This window comes from Sturnus vulgaris, chromosome 21 (genome assembly GCF_052056855.1).
Source record: "Sturnus vulgaris isolate bStuVul1 chromosome 21, bStuVul1.hap1, whole genome shotgun sequence".
Classification (NCBI taxonomy): Eukaryota; Metazoa; Chordata; class Aves; order Passeriformes; family Sturnidae; genus Sturnus; species Sturnus vulgaris.
In genome coordinates, this window is record NC_142263.1 from 7,747,676 (window position 1) to 7,771,848 (window position 24,173).

Consider the following 24,173-nt stretch of genomic DNA (forward strand, 5'->3'; position numbering starts at 1 on the left):
AGATGTTGGGTGCCCTGAGCAGGGATAGTGTCTGACTGTCATCCCCACCTCATCATCTGAGCATTGAGCCAGTGAGCCAGGCTGCTCTAATGCCTCCAAGGCTCTTGCATAATCCCTGGGGCAGTAAAACCAGACCTTGCCCCTTTTAGCTGGCACCCCTGTGGCCAGCAGTAGGGTTTTCCAACTGGCAAAACCTTGGCTTCAAATGGGCATTGCAGTCCCCTGGTCTGAGAACTGTCCTGAAGTCCTGCCCAGGCTGGGAGGAGCAGAGCTGGTACCAAAAGTTTTTTTGACCAGTCTGGTTTTAAGGCTGCACTTTGAGATGCTCACAGACTGCAGCACTTGCTGCCCCACCACAGCTTAGTGGTGTCTACAGCAGGGGCCAGTGACATAAGGGTGAAGTGTCTTCAGTCTTGTGACTTTGGCAGTTCTGCTGGGCACCCTTTGGTGCCAGGCAGGGGATGAGATTTTTGATTACCATGGAGAGGGAATGCAGCCAGGAGTGGATGGGCAACTCTGCTGCATGTCAGGCTATCTTGTGATGTGTAAATGTTTGAGGGTAAAAACCTCTGAAAATTAAAATAGAAAAGGAAGAAGACCTCTTTTAGGGGCACTGTAAAGCTTTTCTATAAATATAATGTTTGTGTTTATTTCTCCCTCTGTCCTGACACAAGATGCTACTGTGGAATCTCTTTTTCCTTGGTTGTGGTTTTGGGGGTTTTTTGTTGGTTGGTTGGGGTTTTTGTGTGTGTGTGGTTTTGTGGGGGTTTTTTGTTTTGTTGCTGTTTTTTTCTTTCCTCTTTCTTTTAAATCTAGTGTGCCTCCATTTTATCAATTAACTGCTTGTCTCCTGATTCCCATGGCAACACAACAGGCTGTTGCATTTCTGAGTCCTTTGGCAGTTGTGGTGCCTGGCATGTGTCTTGGGAGCAGCCAGACTACAAAAGGGTTCTGCAGGGAGTAGGAAATACATGGGCAACACTCCCTGTGCACTGCTTCTCACACTAAACTGCTCTTCCCTTCCTCTCCCTCCTCCCCTTTAGATCCAAGTTTCCTTTCCCTTTTGTTTCAGTTGCCTGGTATTAAGAAATGACCAACTGGAGTGCTGTGAGAGGTCAAAAGATGTGGAGAGAGTGAGGGGATGGCTGGGTTCAGTGTATGTGACTTAAGCATAGCATAAGGCTGAGCATGTTGTCAGGGATCCTGCAGAAAAAGCTATTCCTGCTGATGCTGCACAGCAAGTGCTCTCTTCCTCCCACTTCAGTCTCCAGAGCTTTCTTCAGGGGGGGTTTTCTTGCTTCTGTACTGTACAAAGCTCCTGTTTACTCCTTCCTACAGCAGTTTCCAAGAGCTGGAAGAATCCATGCCCTTTTTGCAGAAGTCCCTGTGCTTCAAGGGAGTTTGGACACAGAGCCCAATGAACAGGCTGAAACTTTGGTTAAACTTTTAACCTCTCCAGCTCTTGGCTGGTAGGAATTTGTCAGTGTGGGTCCCTGAAACTGATGGGATGAGTTTGCAGAAAGGGCTCTGAGCACCAGGTTTGCTGTAGTGGTGTGGTTAATGTGTAGGCTTTGTGAAGGCCAAAGGGAAAGCAGAGGTTTGGAGCTGGATAAGATGTGTGTTTAGTGGATGCTCTGTGTGCCTTCGATTTACTAGTTGTTGTTGTTCAGCCCTGGAAGCTGTGACCTGCAGGAAGCCCATTTAATCCTAAATGAATGAGCCAGCTAATGAACACAATAGGATTGGAAAGTTGGAAAGCCTGAGTGGAAGAGATCCTGCTCACTGCTTGTTGTGTCTTGGAGCCTGGTCCCGGTGAGAGGGGGAAGGCAGACACTGCTGTCAAAATCCTGAGTCCTGAGCAGGTGAGGTCTGTGCTGGACAGAGCAGCACAGGTAAATCCTCTTGGATCAAGCAGGAAGAGCCTCCCTCATCACTGGCTTCCAGGTGAGCTGCTGGGTTGAGGCCCAGCAGTGACATTCAGAGTGGTCCTGTGGCTCCTTGACTGGCATCAGCAGGTACTGGCAGGCTTGGAGTAGAGTGTACCCAGTTTGTTCTGCTTGCTGTGTTTCTCTTGCATAACTCTTATCAATTTCATACTTGAAATCTTGTTTTGCTTTGTTTTGCTGTTTCTTGGAACTCTTTTCTTAGTGAGTTTTTTTGATCTGGGGAGTCTGACTAGAACAAGAAGATTTTTCTTCTTCAAAACAGCAAATCCAAGTGACACAGACCAATAGACCAACTCCTTAGGTGCCTGTAGGCTGGAAAAGCTCAGAAATCTTTCATGGTAATCCTCTTGGATGGCTTTCCTTCAGCTGTAGGAGGTACTTGGAGAGTGGCAATGCCAGTCAGGTCTCTGAGAGCAGTGCCATAGCTGCTTTCTCTTTTTGGGCTATCCTGAGATATTCATGGGATTGAAGTCAAGTTACTCATTGCTGCCATTTACCTTCTGAAAGGCTGATGACCAGATAGCTGAGAGGATCAGAGCTTAGTCTGCTTGGAGTGCTCTGGATGCTGTCTGATCATCTGGTTCATGGGTTAGTAAAAGCCAAGAGAAGGGAGTTCAACTTGATCATGGTTACTCTTGGCTTCTCTGAAAACCTGCTGCACAAAAGCCCATTAGCTGCTCTGTGGTTATTATTTCATATGTGGGTAATGAAAGCCATGTAAAACACAAGTTTCTACATTGTGGCCATAATAAACAAGGTGAAGCTTCAGACAGTTCCTTATTTACATCCTGTGCTTTTGAATAATTCACCTTATGCTCAAGAATAATGATGGTTCTGCCTGCACTGCTCAGGAGCCTGGAATGAGATTGTTTCCCTGAGATGTAATTACTGTAGTTCAGCATACCTGCCTATCAGACAGGCACCTAAAATGAACAAGAGTGTGCAAAGTTGCACTAAAATTTTGGCTTTTGGGGGAAGAGAGTGTTGCACCAGGAATCCAATGAGCTGTTCTTTATTTTTTTCCTGGTCTAAGTCAGTTTTGAAGTTGTTTGCTCTGGCAGTGAAATGCAGTGAGTCTAAATGCAATTTTAAATCCTGCTGTAATGTTTGTTCAGCCTTGGGCAGCCTTCCTGCCTTTCTTTGCCTGAGCTTTGCTGCTGAAGGGTTTGCTTATCCCAGCCACATTGCAGAGGTGCTTGTGAGAGTTAATGTGACCTGTATCTTGACCATTAACTAACACCCAAAATCTAGAACTATGCTGAAACTGAGGCTCCAGTAAGACTGGAAAAACAGTTTTGATCTCTTCTCAATAAAGTAGCAGAGCCTCTCAAATTTTATGTGCTTATAGTTCCCTGTACAGTAGGTTGAGTTTGGCTGCTCTTGACATGGTGCATACATGTGCACAAACACATCAGTGATGTGATCTTTGTGTGCTAGGGTGCTCTGCCAAACATGAAACCAAGGTGTAAGCTGTGTTTCTAATTTAATTTATTCTCCTGCCTATCACAGACCTTGTTGGTGATAAAGCCCAGTAGCCAGCTTTGGTTATTTAACTTAGAGTCTTCTTAAAATGTAACTTCCTAATCTGACTGCTTTACTGTCTTGTGTTATTAAGCATTGAAATGACAACAGTGGCCTTATTTTCTGCCTATGATTGTTTTTATAGTTCAGATGGATGGAACCCTGCTTCCTTCACACTTCTTTTTATTTAAAGTCTTTTGTAAAGAGCAAAAGTTCTAAGCATCCTTGTAGTCTTTGGGTTTAATTTTTTTAAGGTGAAACTGGTTCTTGGATGTAATGTCCATCGAATGGAGCTCATCTTGGTATACTGTCCTACAAAATTGAGAGTGATACAAGCTTGAAAACCAGAAATTTGCCCAAAAGCCCCCAAAACTTCTTGATGAATACATGAGGTTGAGAAAACTTCCAAGAAAGGGTCCAGAAGCCAGGAGAACGTTCTCCCTGGGAGCTGACAGAGCTCTGCTGGGAGCTTCATGGTCTCCATTGCCACCAACATTTTCATTTGGGAACAGTATTCACACAGTTTGGGACAGTATTTACTGTCCTTCCTATGCCCATCATGGGATTTTCTTGAACATTTCCCCTGTGTTATGCATGTCCCCTTTGGCTGATCTCGACTTGCTCCAGCCCACTGAGCCCAGTGAGCTGGTTGGAAATACTTCTGTCCATGAGAGGAGTTTGTACAATCACACCTTAATTGCTGCTCTCTTCTTGTTCAGATAAGGTTCAGACCAGACAGGGGTACTGCTTCCAGGGGCCCCAAACTGGTACCCATAGAAATTTGTCAAGTGTTGACTCTGGAGTCTATTAAGAACCAAAGTGTCAAAACTGATCCTTGTAACACACATGATTTAGCAGAAACTGAGTTCTTTATGCTATTGCTCTGGTGCTCTTGTCTTTCCTAGACCTCCAGCAAAGCTTTGAAGTATCTTGCTTTGAGAGCTTTTATGTTTTTCATTCTTTCTAGGAGCTGATCCTGATCTGTCAGGCCCATTACTTGTGGAAGAGCTGTAGAAGTGTTGCAGACTGAGCCACAGTGATGGCTGAGGCTGAACAAGTTCCACAGTTCATTACACATAAGCACTCAAGTTTGGCTTGTCTCTGCAGCTGCTCAGGGTGTCCTCTGTCAGCCTTCTCTGGTAGCAAATAAATTTTTTTTTCCCTGCATGTGCTTTAGACTTTTCTGGTTGATGGCAGCCAGAAACTTCAGCTGAAAGTTCAGGTGAAGAGTCCAGGGAGCTTTCATTGAGCACAGGAAATGTGGGACACATCTCCTGCAAACACCCCCTACACCAGCTGTGTGGGAGAAGCACACTTGGGACATCAGGGCTGATGAGAGCTGAGGATGGCTGAAGGTCCATGGAATGTGACTTGCTGGCTTATTTCCTCAGTTTCTGTTGTGGTTTCTTTTAGGGCTTTACTCAGCCTCCTGCTTTCACTCTCAGAGTTTTAATGAAGTTCATGTGTCCTTGTCATTTGTTGCCTGGGACCCAGGCTGAAAGCCCAAAGTTTGTGATAGGAGGCTTTGGCCATGGGGTCAGCAAGAGTTGGGTCACTGCTGTCTCATTTGCTTGGGTTGATTCTGTTCCCATTCAGGCACCTGTCATGTGTTTAAGGGTCTCCTTTTGTATTATGGAGAGTTTGGCTGATCAAGACTCTGCTGGAGAGTGTGGGCAGAACAGAATACCAGCATTACCTGCAGTGTTCCTTCCCCAGGCAGCAGAGAATTGCTGAAGGGTTGATGCTGGGAAAAGGGAACTCTTTATTGCTGGTTATATTGAGTTCCATGCACATTGTGTGGCCCTGGAAGGCTGTGCATGTGCATGAAGGTTTGTAGATGCTTCCTGTTTAAAGAAATGCTGTTCAGACTGAACACATCCCAGGTGTCTGCTTGCTGCAGCATTTGCTCCAGCAAAGGGCACAGCAGCAGCTGGGAAAAATGGGGAATTTGTGGAGGCTGCTGTGTGGTCCCACAGGAGCTGTTAGTGCCATTGGTAGGACTCTCAATGGGGTTCTCATAGTGCCAAGTACTAAAACATCAGTGCCTCACACTTTAAAAATATTCTTTTTTAATTTTTTTTTTTGGGTAAAAGGATGACTTTGGCTTCTTTCTGCAGAGCAGCAGTTCACTGGGTTCTCTTTGGTCCTTAGGCACTTACCACCACTCCTGTACTTTTGAGCTTATCCACACTGGTGTAGCCCCTCTGGGGCTGTCAGGGGGCTGAGGTATTGTAAAAGGAATGAAGATATGGGGTCATTTCTTTATGTTCTGTGTGAGACCTGCAGATGAGATTCTGTGCAGACTGCTTTCCTGCTGAGGAAGGTCAGTGATGGTGTCACTCAGGTTTAATCTTCACAGGCTGTACACCTGCAATCTAAGTTCTTGTCCCAGATGTTTCCTTTCTGTAAACACCTTTTCCTGGTGTTTTGGTTTCCTTCTAGGATTTCTCCTTATACCAAAACCCTCTTTTTTCCTTGATTCACAGGCTCACCTTTACACAAGCAGGGTACCACGTCCACCACCAGCGCCGAGAAGTCGGGTTCAAAGGTTGCCGAGGTGGGCGATGATTTCCTGGGAGACTTTGTGGTGGGCGAACGTGTCTGGGTGAATGGAGTGAAGCCAGGTGTGATCCAGTACCTTGGGGAAACACAATTTGCTCCAGGCCAGTGGGCAGGGGTCGTTCTGGATGACCCTGTGGGTAAGAATGACGGCTCTGTCGGAGGAGTGCGGTATTTCGAGTGCCAGCCGCTGCAGGGCATTTTTACGCGGCCGTCCAAGCTGACACGGCAGCCCGTGGCCGAGGGCTCGGGCAGCGACGCCCCCTCCGTGGACTCCCTGACAGCTCAGAACTTGTCACTGCACTCTGGAACAGCCACCCCACCCCTGTCCACCCGTGTGATCCCGCTGAGGGAGAGCGTCCTGAACAGCGCCATGAAGACGGGCAACGAGTCCGGGTCAAACCTCTCGGACAGCGGCTCTGTGAAAAAAGGGGACAAGGACCTACGGCTTGGGGACCGTGTGCTGGTGAGTCGATTTGGGAACGGCAAAGGACGAGGGTTTGTCCCCCTGCTGAGTGTTCCTGTCAGCTGCAGGACGAGACAAAAGGAGGACAGGGTGGGTGGTGAGGTGTGGGATGGAGCGTGGTCTTGGGAGGTGCCCGGGCCAAGCAGGCATCAAACATGTGCACTGTTACTGAGGATGCTGCATCTGCTGCACGTGTCTCTCTCTCACACTGGTGTGAACACACACGTGTGTGTTCCAAAGTACTTCTTTAACTGGACAAGTCCTGAACTATAGAAAGATGTCAGAGAACAACTGAAATATGAGGGAAATAGAAGCACAATTATTTATTATGTTCTAATCTCGTGGTACTCCATAATGGAATGTATTATTTGGGCTTTCAAGGAATTTGCAGCAGAGTCTTGTGGCTGTGCATAGTCTAAAAGGACTTGCAAGAATCTCTCCTGCTGGTCACTTTTTCTGGTGGTTCAGTTTTCTTATGTCAGATGTGGCACAAAGTCCTTTCCTGTACAGAAAGGAACTTCCAGTAATTTTTAGAAGATGGCAGGACTTTGGGAGAGGTCACTGTTGTGATGGATGAGTTATCCACATCTGATTTCTATTGCTATTTTCATCATTTGGAATACACTACCTGATGACTAAGCCAAAACGCCACACTTGTACTAGGAATGGGTTACTGGAAGTTTGTCACCTAGTTTGTCATCATTTGTGCTGTAGCAAAGGAGATGAAGAAGGGAAAGAATGATATCAAAGACAGGAAGACTGAGTTCTGTCCTGCAGCTCTGTAAGAGAGTTTAGATTTGTTAGTGTGTGTGATACACGGTGTGATATCAAATATTGGAAGAGCCAGGCATTTGAGCACAGATCTGTTGTGACTGTTGTATCCCCAGTAATATCTCTGCATCTAAAAGGTAAAGGTGGCTCTAACCAACAGCCATGGCAGTCTTTGCACATCCTCGATAATCTGAATCCCATTTAAAGTTATCCATGTAGTGTTTCACCTGGTTCCAGTAGCAGCAGTGGTTGTGGGGGAGGGCAGACAGGTTGGACATGTGTTTAATGGCAGGAGTTTGGCTCCACAGTCACTGTGAACCAGGAGCGTGTGCAGGGACTGTCAGAGCCAATCTCAAATGTCCTTTTGGGACGACTGGGTTGTCCAGTAGTTTTTATTTTAGTTATATAAAATATAAACAATGTAAAGTTGGTTATTTTCAGAGGAGTGAAAGAGAAGATTGGTTCTGCTTGTGCTCACTGGGTGATGCTTAGTAAACCTGGTGTGAATCTGTAGCTGTGTAGAGTTGAGAGAGTTTTATTTTTCCAGATTTTCCCCAAAATGTGCACAGGAGCTGAGACTTGCCCAGGGGTCTGTCTGCTTCCTGATTTCAGTAGAGTTGGCCTCTCATCCCTCCCCATCCCTACTGGCAGCAAAGCTGCTGCTGTCCCTGCAGTCCCAGGACAGGGAGGGCAGGGAGAGGTGGCAGCACCCAGCACCATTCTCTGTGTGCACAAGTTCATGTTGGTGTTACAGCAGCGCACGGGGGAAAAATGAACCTGAGGATCTGTCCTCTTTGCATGAGTTTATTTGCTCCCATTTTCTCCTTTACCTCTTGCAGAGAGTGTGGGGAGTGTTCAGGTGAGAACTTATGACTTCAGAAGCAGCAGTCATTAGAAGGCAAACTGCAAAATATAAAACCTATGGTAAACCTGGCTCTGTTCTTACTGAACCAGGCAAGCAATGGAATTATGTTCTCCAGACTTGTTTTACCCCTTTCTTCTCCTCACCATAAAGTCTCTGAGACAGGACCTGTTCCCTGAACATTCTGCTCACCCCAGTGGGGCCCAAGAGTGAATTTTGGCATAGCCACAGCATCCAACCTGGGAGCATCTCTCCCCAGGCTTCTGTTGAGTTGTGTTTTAAGAACGGTTTGGGTTTTAAATTTGTTTTTAATGAGGGTGCATCCTTAAAAGCCTGCCTTCCCTGCCTGCTAATTTATCCATTTCACATATTATTAGATAAAGTTTGTGACTTGTTAGTGTAATAAATAGCTCCAAAAGAGTGAGCCTGGATTAAGCTTAGTCTCTCACTGGTTCTAGCAGGAACACTCAGCTTACAGAAACATCAGGAATTGTTTGCACACAGTCATAGAGATGCAGGAAAAGAACAGATAATAACAAGAAGAAATAATTTGCTGTTATGGTTCATTCACATGTGCTTGGCTTGGCAGCTTTTATTTTACTTATGGGAAGTGTCAGTTAATCATGTTGGGTATTAGAATACATAAACAATAATTCTGAATTCACCTGGGTTCCCTTAAATTCCTTGAGCAAATCTTTGCTCATCCTCTATGGATTGGTGCAGTTTTAGTTGTCTTTATTGCTCTTAGTGTTTGCTTTTCTGAAAGAGTGTGTTTTTATTTAAGAGTGGCTTTTAGATGCATGGGATCCACCAAAGGCTTTTCAGATGAGGGAGGACATGTTTTTAGTGATTTCTTGTGATGGAGCACAAGGTGGCAGGGTACCCTTCCAGGTTGGCCAGATGGACACCTGGCTCTGCAGCCTGGCCATTTCCTGATGGTGCCTTTCTTCAGCTTCATTAAAGTCCATTATAGCTTGAAGGCGATTTTGCTTTTCAGTTACTTTGCTGTAAGATCCTCTCTGACTCTCCAGCAGTTGCAGAAAGTGATTTTCAGCTTTCCATTAGAAGCTTTCCATTAGAAGAGTTAGATAATATTTGCCTTTGGCACTTTTTCTCAGAGATGTAAAAAATGCATTAAAGAGATGAAAAATCCACCCTAATATTGTGGAACTCATCTCTTGAAGTCTGGCAAATAAATATGGGACAATTAACCTTTGCTTTAGTGACAGTGGAGCTCCCAAAATGGGATAATTGCTGAAGTTCTGTTAATGTGAGGCTGGCTTATTGCCTTTCTGCAGGGAAAGAAGGGATGGAAACAGAGCAGTGGAGCATTTTCTGCCTGGGAGGAATTTCTGCTTGGTTTTTTGCCTAAGAAAATGTATTTTGCATTCTTTGTGGAGAGGCCTTCTTAGCAACTGAACTCATTCCCCTTAAATTGCTTTCTGAAGAAGTGGGGGAAGTAGGTGGTTTTATTATATGTCAGCCTAAATAAAAAATAATTTAAACAAAAAAATCCCTCTTAGAATAGGCACTCTGCCCTTCAGCCATACTTGTATTTCCTGACTGGAATTGTGCACTTCAGCACTGAAGTGGAGTAATAAACAGGGCTGTTTAAGGGCCAGGTTATATCCCAGTGGCTGGTTCAGTTGCTGGGGGGGATTGCCCCGGGTACCTTTTGGATGGATCCCAGGTTTGTGATTTTGCTGGAACGTGCAGATCTTCAAAGCCAGTGCAAATGCTGGAGCAGCAGCATTTCAGGGAGCATCAATGCAGCAGCATTTCAGCTGGGCAGGGCCGTGTGGAGCCTGCCTGGCTGCTGGAAATGCATCCTGCCTTCCCCCTGAGCATGTGGCTTTCATCATCTGGTCTGTCTGCCGAGAACTGTTCCTGCCTGCAGAGTGTTGCAGCTCCTGGTAAATGAGGGAAAGCACTCATGAATAAACTAATCAAGTTTTTTCTTCAGTATCCCCCCACATGTCCCTGCCACAGCCCAGCTCAGCCATCCCTGAGCTGCAGAAAGCATTGAACCTCCTGAGTGAGAAATAATTTCCTGAGAAGCTCCCTGGGCAGGAGAATTGCAGCCTAAGCCCTTCTCCCTGGGCAGAGACAACTCACTGCTCTGCTGCCAAAGTCCCTGAGCTATTTCAGTGCCTGAGACTGAAGCCTTGTTGCTGGAAAGACATGCAAGGTGTCACGAAGGAAGGATTCCTGCTCTTTATTTTCCTGGTTAACCATTGGAACTCTCCCAGTTTGTGGAGTCCTAGAGGTGCAGCAATGCTGCTGTGTGGCTTTTTCAGACAAACAATCACCAGGCACATTCCCTTATTGCTAATCAGGCAGAAAAGAAGGAAGGATCCCATTCTGCAGTTTTATCAAGGCAGCATTCCTGGTATTCCACTGCTTGCTTAGAGCTCCATCCTTTAGACCACAATTGCTGTGCTGTGACTAGAGAGTGTAGCAGTGTGGGAATGATGGATCCCTGTCCCTATGGAAGTTTGTGACAGGCAATGGAAGTGCAGTGTTCCAGCTGTTTGCAGGATTCAAGAGACAAGGAAACCTCTAGGACTTCTAGTCAGAGCTCTTTCCTCACTATAGGAGATTGTTGCTGGAAAGGGGCTTTTTACAGGAGTGTGTGGAGTCAGGATAAGGGGGAATGGCTTCAAACTGACAGGGTAGGGCTAGATTTGTATTAGGAAATATTCTTCCTGGTGAGGCCCTGGCACAGGTTGTCCAGAGAAGTTGTGGCTGCTCCATCCCTGGAAGTGTTCAGGGCAAGGTTGCATGGGGCTTGGAACAACCTGGTGTAGTGGAAGGTGTTCCTGCCCATGGCAGGGGATGGAACAAAATGAACTTTAAGGTCCCTTCTAACCTAAACCATCCTGTTTCTATGCAGTGAAATAAAGAGAGAAATAAATAGCCCAAAGCAGCTGCCCTGCCCTGCTGCCACATTAATCCTTGGAGGCTCTTTGTGCACACTCTCCTACCCATTCATTTGGGCTGAGACACTGCTGGCCCTTGTCTGCTGGGTGCAGTATCTGTAGTTAAATAGGAGTTGTAAGTGGGCTGTGATGGAGCAAACTGTGTTACTAACATGGGCAGACTTGGTATTGGAGACAGCCCCAGGAGGGGATGCTGTAATTCCAGGCTTTCCTCTTACACCACCTCCCTAGGATATTATTTTCTCACTGGTGCCTGACAGATAAATGCACAGAAATGGTCTTGCATCAGCAGTGCTGTCAGACTCATTGCTGTGCAATGCTGACTTGTGCTGTGGGGATGGGTAGGCACAAAGATAAGTGGTTGGATGAAAAGAAGCTATAAAAATTCCTGTAGCTTCACATACAGAGGGCTGGCCTGTAATTACTGGCTGCCTCTCTCTCCCCTTACCCTAAAAGCCAGTTCTGGCATTCTCAGATGACATGGTATTTATCTGATCAGATAAAGCTGCTGATGGCACATGGAGCTAAGTTGTATTTACAGATAAACCTGACCACAAACCAGTTCTCCACCTTTCACCACTGCTGTACACTGGCCCTGGCTGCAGCTGGGACACAGCCACAGTATGTGATGGCTACATCTCCCATAGCTTCACACATTTACCCCCTTGCATTTACAGGTCATTATTTCAGGTGATCTGGTCGTTATTTCAGGTGATCTGTAGTAGCTGGACCCAAGGCCTGTGCCTTTGCTAAAATCAAATATTATTGTACAGTGACTTTCAATGCTTGGAAGAGCTAAACTGTGTATGATGGGAAAGCCCAGCTCCTGCCTCTCTCAGTTTGGGTGGAAATAGAATCCATTAGTGGGCAGATTAGTATGGGGAGAGGGAAATAAACCCAGCCATTTATCCCCAGGGAAAGGATGGTTGCTCCAGTTTAGATAGAGCCTGCAGGTACAGCTCAAACCAGAACAAGCCACACTTGGCCAGTAAAGGTGATTACCAAGTTCTTGTTGGCATCATCCTGTAACAGAGTGGATAAGCTGATGTGCTGCACACAAAAAGTACTTGAAGGTCCTCAGAGTGTGAAGAAAATATCCTGTGTGTGCTCTTCTCCCCTGCCCCCTTCATTCCTCTTTCCACGGGGAGCAGCAGGAGATTCTCAGGGCTCTGCTGGGACACACCAGAGTGTGCTGGGCACTTTCTGTTCCCACCTCCACCCTCTGGTCAGCAGCCCTGTCTTGGGGAAACGCTTTGAAAATCAATTTAAATGAAAAAAAAATAGAATTACATAGAAAGGACAGTGTTATCTCTGGATTTCTGCATGGGAATATGATCAAGCAGGTGCCTCAGCCATTGCTGACTCCTGAATGTGTGTGACATGGTCAGGGACAGTCCCTGTTGGCCTCAAAGACACAGAGAATTTTATTTTTCTCTTCTTCCTGAGCAGTATTGGAGTGTATTGTAAGCAAAGCAATGCCTACAGGCCATAGGGTGAGGGCAGCTCCCAAGAGATTCCTGCTTGGAGCAAGAAACTGCTGTGGGATGAGCAGGGCCATGAGAGCAAAGAGCAAACCTGGGCTGGAGGGATGTTACTCACAGCAGCCAGACTGAGATCTGTCCTGCTGGTAATTTGATAAATAGTTTAAATGATATGTTAGCTCTGTTGAAGGCAGTGTCAGGAAGGGTTAGCATCGTTGTCTTTTCAGCCCTGGGATACTGCTCTGGATCCCATTTTGTCATTTTGATGGGAAAAGCATATTAAAATGTGATGTCAATGATACTACAATTAGCAAGGAAGGTGTAGATGTCCTTCCATGCCTGCATGTTGCTGACTCAGCAGTAGATACCGACCTGTTAAATATCCTTGGCTTCATTTTGTGGTGAAGGTAAAGCCCAAGACCATCCCTTAAACTACTGGGGATGTTTCATTGGGGAAGGGACCAGTCAGCATGATAGCCTTTGCTTAAAGGCATGAAAAAGGGGGCAGAGACCTCCACTCTGGAGCTGAATATTCCAGCAGCTCCAGAGGCTGCTCAATTCCAGCTGAAGAGGAAGGGCTACCACAAGCTTGTTTAAACTTAACCATAAGTGTTTTCACCTGAAGTGGAGAAACTTGGAATGTTGATACTGGTCAAAATAATCTCCAAAACAAAGAATCTAGTATCACTGTGTCAATATTGTTTCAATTTTTTGGAACTCCCAGAAAGAGCTCTTTTTAGCTGCTTTATACTTGCTTTTTGTTGTTGTTTTTCCCAAAACAGCTATAAAAGCAGTAACACATTATATTTGGAAAAATCCCATTCTCTTGGGCATGAATAATCTCAGCAATAGTTTTGATAACTATTAAAGGCTTCTCAGAAAAGCTTTGGGAGTTTTGCTCATTTTTGAGTGAAACTTATCAACTCTAAAAGCCGTGACACATCTGAGCTGAGGTTGGTGGCAGCCCTGTTAATTCTGTGCTGCCCAAGGCTTTAGCAAGAGAGGGGTTTCCCTCTGCACCTTGTCCTTGCTTCACTCCAGACACCAGACATGTGGAAGATGTGGCTGTGACTGACAGTGGGCCAGGCTGAGAGATGCAGACAAGTTCCCCGTGGAGGAATTCATGACTTGGAGTGGCACTGATGCCACCATCAAGCTGGGATGTTCTGGGTTGAAATCCTCAGGTCTCCATGCTCAGCTGCTGGGTTATAGACAGTGGTATCCAAGCCAGGCATGGGCAGAAGGATGGCTCTGAGCTCCTGAGTTATGCCATGCCATTACTAACTTCCCTGGCTGCCTTGTGATACCTCTGATTTATTGAAGGGTCTGATAGAATCAAGCATTCTGTTCTGATGATACCATTTCATACACAGGCACAACCTGCTGACTGGCTTCTTCAAAGCATTATTTATTTTAGCAGCATTAGCTGAACAAATCTGCATGTCTGAGATGGGTGAATTTTCTGGACTCTCCATCCATCAGAATTTTTGCATGCCTGCCAGAAGCTGGGAAGTTCAACAAGAGGCTCAAGCAATGGTGTGCAAGTGTGCCAGCCTGATCTTGGCTCTGACTGCACTGCCCAGGCCCTTGGAGAGCAGATGTGTCTGCCCTGGCCTGGGGAGAACACGGTGCTGTATGGCAGGGTGTGCTCTACAGAGAGAACTCCCAGAGAGGATGGCAGAATAATGGAAAGTGAAGATAGAGCACACTGCTCTGGAAGGAGGGAATCACAGTTATTCAGGGGAGTTTTGGACCTGCTTTGTGCTCAGAGTCTTCTCTGACATGGGGCTTTTGGGTGGGACCATGACCACTCAAATCTGTCTTACTGCCCACTTTTAGTGCTGATTTAAATAATATGTGCATCAGGTCAGTGGGGTTAGTTTTTTACTCTCTTGGCTGGAAACAGCTTTCTCAAATAGCTCCCAGTGCTGGGTACATAACTGAGTGATCCTTTGTGTGGCTGGGAGAGTGGGACCCTGCAGTGGATGCCATGGTCACACTGATGGAGGGAGCTCATTGGTTTTTTAAGGCTTGCATGACACTCTGTCAGGGTCATATGGCTTGGTAAAGGAAATATCTGATTCAACATCTGGAATTAAAACACAAAAATAAAATTGGGGGAACACATCAGCAGTGGTAAGTTCCTGTGAATGACATTAAGACATTAAGATTAATTACACTTATATTGAGTTCAACTTGCAGCTAAAGAAATGTGTTAGAGTGGCATTAAATAATTGAATTAATATTAAGAGGCTAAATTTGTATAAACTCAAATAAATCAAAATAGGGACTGGCATTTAACTATGAGTGTTAAGTAAAGAATTCAGTGCAACTGTTCAAATCAGTAACCTGCCAAGTATCTAATACTGAAATGGAATTGTCTTTTTATTCCTGGGCACAGTGTAGGGCCAGAAAGTTTTCTTATGATCCTTTTCCTGCCGACAAATATTTTATCCTGTAGCAAAGAGAACATCCCCAGAGATTTTCTTCCATAAGCAGCAGTGCTCTGAATCCCTAGTGAGAGAAATTCCAGAATTAACTCAAGCTCTATGCTGCAGCTTGCCAGGGCTTGAGGTAGGACCCAGACTTCGAGAGCTGTGCTGTTTAGTCCATAAAGGTGCAGTTATTTTTAGTCTGGGAAAACTCTTTTTTCCTTTGCATAAGTAATTTTTTAGGGATTTAGAATTGGTAAATCTAACATTCCTACCCTGGAATACACAAACACAGAGATTTCTACATTTGACTCTTACTGTTTTCTGTAGGAAAATAATGCTCTGTTGATACCTTTTTATGTTCAATTTAATATTAAGAAAATTAGTAACTGTGAGTCATTGAGGATGAAGCTGCAAATTTAATTTTAAATTTATTTTTAAGCTTTCTTGCTTGAATTTAGATATTAGCAGAGATAGGCTAAAAAGGCTTTGATCATATGCTGATTTACTCGAAGTATGAACCTTTAGAACCACCTTCCTTCTTTTCTGTCTTCCTTTTCTCAGCCCAAGTGTCTAAGTGGGAGTGTTTAGCACAGAGGCAGCTGCTGCTCAGTGCCACTTGCTCTTGGAGCAATGATCACAGCTCCCGAGGTTCCTGACTTTTCTCCTTGAGTCTCCTCAGTAAACTGCAAACTTCAAGAACTTTTAAGTGTAAATTCAGGAGAAAAAGGTGTGATTTATTCTTATTTCTCCATGGTGGGGGAAGAAACCTGTGCTGGAGGCAGTGAGCTGAGCCCCACTCCCATGCAGTTTGTCAGCACTGTGAATTGCTGTAGGAAGTGTAGATAAAAGTGGAACAACTCTATTTTGAGCAGTTTCTACATCCTGGGAGCAAGCTGAGGAGCAATGAATGCTTTCCTGGCTCAGCTTCCTCTTGCTGTCGTGTTCCAGTATTGCCCAAAACTGTTGGCTGAATGAGCACAGGTCTGAAAACCTGTCAGTGCAAGTCATTGTTCTTCAGGCAAGGCAGGTATGAGCTGTGCCTGCAGGGCTTAAACTCCTTTGTGGCCTCACAAATAACTTGGTGTAATTACTTGACACCTTGAAATATGTTTTCATTATATTTACTCTGATATCTTCCAGGCAGGCAGTCCCAAAATCACTTTGTAGTTGTTGGAAAGACAAACTTTAATGCTGGGAGAACTTGGTGTGAGTGAAATCCGCTGATTTCATCAGATCTGAAACAGAAAATACAGATGTCTTGTCCCCCCCTCTCTAAATACCTGTCCCAGCCTCAGTCCCCTTGTGTCAGTGCCAGTGCTGCCATCTCTAATCCTGCTCATCTTCTCTCTGCCAGGTCGGTGGGACAAAGACAGGAGTCGTGCGCTACGTGGGAGAGACGGACTTTGCCAAAGGAGAGTGGTGTGGAGTGGAGCTGGATGAGCCCCTGGGCAAGAATGATGGGGCAGTGGCTGGTACCAGGTACTGTGTGCTCTGAACCCCCAGCCCAGGTCCTGCACACCTGCTGGGGGGGCTGGGGGGCAAATGCCATCACACCTGGGAGCAGAGTTAGGGCTGAGTTTGGTTGGACGTTGTGGGCTGGGAGGATGAGTCTAATTTTGAGTCTCTTAGGCTTTTGGGTTGCCTTGCAGGGAGATCAATACAAACCTCATCACTGGGCCATTTTAAAGCAGGATCAGATAACTTCTGTGAAGGAGGAACCTGAATGGCTTCAGGAAACAGGAGAAAGTAGGGAGAGAAGATAACTTACAGTGGGATTTAATTTTTGCTAGAAACTGATTCTGTTAATTGTGTTAACTCTACTTTCTACCACACATTGCTGTCATAAACTTCCTTCTTGTACTATAAGTCACTATAAGAACTACAAAAGACAAAGATTTTACTTTCTTTCCTCCTCAGCTTAATGTTTCATTCTGTTCTTTCTGGGAACAAATTTCCAGAGAGCTGAAAGAACAGTTGGTGGTTGTTTTCTGTCCTTGTACTAATTCTGTAGTGTGATAGGTGTCTGCTGATTGATCTTAGCACCTCTGACTCCTTAGGCACCTCCACTCTTTTCTTTTCCAAAAAAGACTTTGTTAGTCCCTATAAAACTAGGCAGGGACAGCTCACAGGCTTTCTGGAAAGCTCTTTCTGTTCATATGGAATTTAGTTAACAGAATGACCCAGGCCTTGGATCTTGAGCTTGGTGGTGTTAAATCTGAATTACACAGCAGCTCTTGGATCGTGCTTCAAATAGAGGTGCAACTGATTCCTTGTCCTACACGAGTTCCTTAAGTGGGAATACTCTTGGTTTCTTGGAGCTTCTGAAGGCAGTCTGGCTTTAGAGGTGAGATTTATCTTTCACAGAATTAACTAGGTTGGAAAAGATATCATCAAGTCCAACCTATAACTTTGAAACTGAGGAGCTGAGAGTTCCAGCCTTGTTAGATCTCAGGTTCTGTAGTGAAGGTTTCTTATGTAGGGTCAGCCTTGTTGTGTCCAGCAGCCACGGGCTTTCATTTAAATGAAGAGAAAAGCTGTCTTGTTCCATGTCAGGGCAAGAAAGCAGTAAATGATTGGCAGCAGATGGCTGAGTTTCAGCCTGTTCTCAAAATAAAAGAACCAGGATGGTAGAGAATAAATCATGGAATGAATGCAAGTTCCTACTTCCTTTATCATACAATTCAAACTATCTGGTAGATTAATCTTCAGGGTGCTCAGAACTTATTTCTTGTCTGTGCATGTGGAAGGTGTGAAAGGCAGATGTGAGTGTAGTGTAGTCTGCCTCTCATCCTCTTAATAGTGTTTCTGTGTTTTGGAAGTCATCTTTCTTCTGCAACTGCTGCATCTTGGCTGAGGCTGTTCTGGTCTGCAAAGGTTTTCCTTTGTTTCACACTGTTTAGAGCAAGGCTGCAGCATTGTCCATGTCTGTCCTTCATCCAGCTTTTTGATTTTCTTGTATTCTTTTGTGCCCATTTCAACAGCAGTGGTTTGCAGAAGCTAACATAGTGAAACCAGCTCCCTTGGTGCATGCAGGCACCTCGCAGTCAGTCTTCCCCTGTGGCAGCATGGAATTCTTGAGGCTGTGCTGATCCTGTCCTGCCAGGATCAGCCTGGGCAGAGGCAGGACTCTGGAGTCTGTGCTTTGGTGATGGTTGCCATCTAGTGAGCATCCCTGGCCTGGCCAGCAAGCCCAGCACTGCAGCTGCAGAAGGAGGGTGAAGCCAGAACTGCAGCTGAAGACACTGGGGCTGCTGGAAGCAGCAGGGATGTCACAGAGCCTTTGGTGACATTGCCCACCCTGGCTGTCATAGGCAGCTCCACCTGAGCTGGTGAATTGGCTGAAATCTGTGGTGGGTCATTGCTTTTCCTGCAGGTTCAGGTGTGCATGTGCATCAGGGAAAGGCCCTGGGGCTGGGCTTTCCCAGCAGCTCTGGCTCTTCAGTGGAAGCTGCCTGCAGGCTGTGGATCAGCAGCAGTGGCCCAGGGGACACTGTGGGGAGCCCCTCTGTGCATCAATGGTGCTCATTTGCACTGAGGTTTGCTGCCCCTGCTTTCCTGTCTGCTCAGGAGACTGCAGAGGTGCTGGTGTGGTTTGGTTTGGTGTCAGTTCCACAAAGCCAAGCAAGTTCCATGCACTCATCTCCAATAATTTAAACGTTTCCTGCTTATTTTACTGTTCTCCCTTCTTTCTCTGCTCCAGTCAGAGTCCTTGCTCTCTAAAGTGCCCAGACCTTTTACTTTTGCATTGTTTGTCAGCCTTGGACATTGAAGATTTTTCCATCTATTTCAACATTTCCTGTGCTGTTTTCCACCTGCAGTTTGCATTGCCATCACACCACCACTTCTCTGCCCTGTTTCCTCCCTGTAATGTGAGTACAGAGCTCCTCCACACTCAGTCAGAGCAGCTCTTGGTTTTCATGTAGATTTTTTTTTTTTCTGCCAAGTGGTTTGGACTCAATTCCTGCTTCTGAATTATAAAAGTTAATTGCAACCACTTTCAATCTGGACTGAAAGAAAATGGGCAGACATAGTGATGCAAGTTTGAACTTGCTAAGAGGTGTCAGAAGCTTTTAAGGAAATTAACATTTGGGATTGTTGTGCAGCCATGAGTACCAGTCTGTGCTTACACCAGGCAGAGCTGTGTTTGCCTGCTGGAATTTGGGAAAATGATGCTGAGCAGGGCTTTGGCAGGTTTGCAAGAGGTCAGCCTGTGCCATGGCTGCTTTTCCAAACCCAAGGGCCTGTGTTGGCAGGAAGTTGAGGAGGCTGAGAGATTTGGGGTTGTTTAAAGTTTGTTACAGAAAAAAACCCGGATCTGAGCTGATGTTTAAAAATTAATTTTATTCTCATCTGGCTGGAGATCAGGCTGTTCTCTGGCCTCCCAAGCACACGGGGGTCTGCCTGTGACACAGCTGTATGGCTGCCAGCACTTAAAAATAAAAGGCAGTTGGGGAAACAGCTGCTCACATCTGGAGAGAGAGAAAACTTGTGCTAGTAAAACTGGATTTATGTAATTTAGTCATTAGAACCTGTTTTTTTTATATTAACATAGAACAAATTGTTTTATGACCCAGTATTTAGTCCCACTCTTGCTGGGAAGCCTATGAGAAAGCTCTTACAGGAGCTTTTTGTGTTGGCTGCTCCCCTGAAAATAGAGTTCACAATGCTGGAGGTGATCTTGCTGCAGTGCAGCTGGCCAGCAGCAGATGGACCTTGGTTTATGCTGGTCAGCCAAGGCCCTGAAGGAGTTTCCAGAGTTTGACCCTGAGTTGTGGCTCATTTTTATTCTGGAAGAGGGCTCTGGAGAGACAGAATCATTGGGCTCACTGCAGTTGTGGAGACCATGCACTGTAATTATCTGGTCCTCTCTTTTCCATGCTTTCATCTTTCCAAGTTTGTTTGCATAGGAAGCAGTTTCTCTGCCACCCAAAGGAGGTGGCACATGCTGGAGTTTGCTGTAATGGTGTTTTTAGCTTCAAAGGTTTGAGCTGTTGTTTTCTCCTGTTTCAGTAGGAAAGATTTTTACACTGTGGAACATTCATACAGAACTGTGTGATTCAGATCTTTTTATTTGACAGAGTCACTGGGTGGATCACAGAGTCACTGGAAGGGACCACAGTTGGTCATGTAGTCCAACCTTCCTGCTCAGGTTATCCCTGAGCACATGGCACAGGATTGTGTCCAGAATGTTCTGGAATATCCCCAGTGTGGGAGACTCCACACCTTCTCTGGGCAGCCAGTTCAGGGCTTGGTCACTGTACAGGGAAGAAATTCTTCCTCGTGTTTAGTTGGAACTTGCTGCCCATGGCCTCTTGTCTCAGTGCTGAGCTCCCTGGGGTAGAGCCTTGTCCATCTTCTGCCATGTCCCTGCAGACACTTCTGTGCATCACTATTTTCAGAGCAGGGTAAAGAGCACACACGGGTGTTGGGAAGGTTGGCAGGTAAGGAAGGAGTGCTTGTGCTGTGGCTGTGTTTGTGTTCTGGGGTATAAGGGATATGTGCTCTCCAGGCCACCAGCTGTGGCTTTGCTGGCATCTTATCAAAGTGCACAGCAATTAGTGCTTGGCAATTACCTCAGGTCTCCCTGCTAAAACACCACAAATGCAAACATGGGGATTGCCAGCACTATGAGTAGGAAAGGAGAATAATCCAACTACCTGTACACAGGAAACAATGCCCCAGCAAAGCCCCTGGAGATGAGCTGGGGGCTGGGGTTCTGAACTGCCTGGCAGTGCCATTCTGCAAGGCTTGGCTGAGATGGCAGCTCTGCCCCTTCTCACTCGCTGCATCTCCTGCATTCCAGGTATTTTCAGTGCCCACCCAAGTTCGGGCTCTTTGCTCCCATCCACAAGGTGATCCGGATCGGGTTCCCATCAACCAGCCCTGCCAAGGCCAAGAAGAGCAAGAGGATGGCCATGGGAGTGTCAGCGCTGACCCACAGCCCCAGCAGCTCCTCCATCAGCTCCGTCAGCTCCGTGGCCTCCTCGGTGGGGGGCAGGCCCAGCCGCAGTGGGCTGGTGAGTCACCCCTGTGTGCTGCCTGCAGCCTCCGTCTGCCTTTGTCCCCCAGCAAAGCAGGAGGGTTGGGGTTTCCCTGCAGTGCTGCTGCTCCTTCACCATTCAGGGGGTGAGGGGAGTAGAGTGTGGGATGGTGTTACCCACCATTGTCTCCTTCCATGGCTCCAAGCATCCCTGACCACCAAAGAGCCTGAAGTGCAATTTGCAGTGGGATTAATCTCAGTTCTGCTGTCAAGAGCAGGTTTGTAAGGGATCCCTGCAGGAAAAGGACACTATCTCCAGTCTCACATGGTCATGCTGCTCCACTGGCCAGCCGTGCAAAGCTCCTGCTGTGCCTGTCTTGCTGTGCAGGGTGACAATGTCCTGGGTCACACGCCTGGGGTTTTGGCAGCTGCTCAAGCAGGCAGAAAGCAGAGCAGTGATATTATTAAAAGTTCTGGCTCTGCTGTGGTGTTGCTCTTGGCTGGGTTCAAGGTGCAGTGTCATTCCTGGGAGTGGATTACATAACCCCATACTGGTCTCCACTTGAGATCAATCTGCCCAGCTGAGCTCACTTCTTGGGATTTCATCAGTGCAGGCCATCAATAAAATAGGTCTAGGAAGGCAGATGATACAATGCATGATAATTTTCCTGACCCAGTTCCCACCCCACGTTCTGCCCTTTGGGAAATGGTGCTTTCATTGCAGTGCAGTGTGTAGAGCTCGTGAGCTCTGTCCAGATGTTTCTCACACTTAATCTCCCCTGTAGGGCCCAGAGCTGGAACTGCAGCTCTGTTCAGCTGAATAAGTGATCATTAGGTGAGCAGCATTCCAGACTTAACAGGGGACTTCAGCTGTTCTAGACTGGAAAGGATCCAGCTTTACCCATCTGCTTTTAACTCTCTTCCCAGCTGACAGAGACCTCTTCTCGATATGCCAGGAAGATCTCTGGCACCACAGCTCTGCAGGAGGCACTGAAGGAGAAGCAGCAGCACATTGAACAGCTGCTGGCAGAGCGTGACCTGGAGAGGGCAGAGGTTGCCAAAGCCACCAGCCACATCTGTGAGGTGGAGAAGGAGATTGCTATCATGAAGGCCCAGCACGAGCAGGTAGGAGGTGATATGGCTTTTTATCACTAGCTCTCAAATAGCTGAATATTTGATATCTATCCCTTGGAAGTGTCAGATCATAACGTTACCACTGTGTGTGAAACTTGGGCTCTGAATTCCTGCCTTTTATGTGGTGAGTTAAGCTGAGGCTCTTTCTCCACTCTCCCAGTGTCACATGTGCTATCTCTGCCCTGAGCCAGGAGCAGGAACAGGGCTGTGCCAGAGGCAGTAGATGGTTTGTGTCTGGTGGATCAATACATTTCAATGCTGAAATGCAAGTGGAAGGCAATTTTGTGTCCTTATCCACAGAATCTGGCTGTGGCTGTGACTGCATTGCAGTGGTTTTATGGTGCTGAGAACGTCAGCTCCGTTCATATGCCACTGCTTTCCCACCAGAGAGGATGTTTTTATAACTTTATAACATTATTTTATAACATTAATAAAGGCAGGAAATCTGGAAGGAAAACAGGCTGATCATATTAGGCTGGTGTATGTTCGGTTTTTGCACAAGCATTTGTACAGAGGCTATTTTATGCATTAAAATGCTTAAAGAGAGTTGTGTTTGTGCTGTTTGTCAGTGTGTGGTTCTCCAACATTTGCTGCTCTCCTGAATTCTTTACTTGTGCTTATAAAGCCAAGAGAGCTGCCTGGGAGCAGGGATGGCACTGTATGTTTGGGTGGTGGCTCACACCTGCCTGTCAGAAATGCAGGAGAAATTGAGAAATCAACTGCAAACTGACATTTTTCTTGTGTCAGCTTTTCAGTAATTATCAGTAAGAAATGAATTAACAGAAGTCTGAAATATCTCTTGCTTTGTTACTGGGGCTGAATTGCACTGGAAACCTCTGACCAGATTTTCAGAACTTTTCAGTCTTCAAGTTCTTAACTCTAATCAGAGCTGGATTCTCCAAAAGGGTGAGGTCAGAGAGGCACTGAGGCATGGATCATTTACAGCTACTGGAGATGGAGCAGTTTTTGTTGTCTTGATCCCTGAATTCTGAGCTCTTTGGAAAATGTGTTCTTACCACACCATCCTCTAAAACAGATCATCAAAACTTTCTGTTCCCTTGTTCTGACCCTTTCTTAAACAGCTTTGCACTACTTCAGGCATGGCTAAATTTCATGTCTTGGGCTTGTTTTTTGCTCCAGTATGTCACAGAGGCAGAAGGAAACCTCCAGCGAGCACGAGCCTTGGTGGATGGGATGCAGAAGGAGAAAATTGAGCTGTTGAACCAGCTGGAAGAGGAGAAGAGGTAAAGCAGGAGTGGATGGGTGTGAGGGAGGTGAAGTCATGTGTGGACAGTGATAAAGCCTTCAGGTGGTTTTGGCTTAAGGACACAGTATGGAATAAAAATTGGATCATGAACAGGCACGTGCACCTTGGGCCGTCACAGCCCCTCCTGTACAGCCTGGATTTGCTAAAGAACCTTTCTTGCCCTCCATTTGTGATGAGCTGATCTTGAGGATGTTCTTTGTGAGGAAGGGAAGCCAAACTGGAGTACAGCTTTACTGTAGTGTGCTTCAGCATCTCCCCACATCCCCGAGGTCCCATCTGTGCAGATACAATGGTGCCTACATTTCCTCTCTGGAGAACAGTGAAGATGTGCATGTCATTCTTGGAGTCCAGATTATATACTCCATGTATGTAATTACACTCTTCAGTGGCAATAGGAAAACATTTCTGTGTATTAAATAACTGCAAACAGTGTTGATTTCAATTGACTGATGGCCCTCCTGTGGATGAAATGTTCTTTCATGCATAAGTCTCCCCATACTCCTGGTAGGCAGCTGACTCCCAGCTCCAGCAGGCCCTTTAACCCAAGACAGCTGAGTTTTCCTCTAAATATCAACAGAGGCTCCCTCCTCTAATTAGAGGAGGTTTAGACAAGGAAGCTTGTTTATGAAGTTTGTTGTATACACTCACAGCTATTTATATCTGTAACAGAATCACAGTCCTTACATCTGGATACTAGCTAAACATCCTCAGCCTTTTTTTAATCAGTAAAGAGAAAAAGAGGGATGAGTCTAGCAGAAAATCGAATTATTTTCTACTGTTACTGGCTTCTCTATTCCAAAAGAGAAGGATTT

At 46.0% G+C, this 24,173-nt stretch overlaps 1 protein-coding gene across 3 annotated transcripts in view; it reads left to right on the forward strand.

Moving 5' to 3' along the window:
• CLIP2 (CAP-Gly domain containing linker protein 2) overlaps window positions 1-24,173 on the forward strand; it is a 75,999-nt gene that overhangs the window by 30,071 nt on the left and 21,755 nt on the right. For all 3 annotated transcript variants that reach the window (XR_015807886.1, XM_088176898.1, XM_014888012.2), the window contains exons 3-7: window positions 5,954-6,492; window positions 16,335-16,459; window positions 20,784-20,997; window positions 21,888-22,085; window positions 23,235-23,338. Coding sequence is in view for 2 of the 3 variants with exons in the window: in XM_088176898.1 (XP_088033024.1) it covers window positions 5,954-6,492; window positions 16,335-16,459; window positions 20,784-20,997; window positions 21,888-22,085; window positions 23,235-23,338 (1,180 nt within the window). In the remaining variant the exon portion in view is untranslated. The remainder of the gene's footprint in view (window positions 1-5,953; window positions 6,493-16,334; window positions 16,460-20,783; window positions 20,998-21,887; window positions 22,086-23,234; window positions 23,339-24,173) is intronic.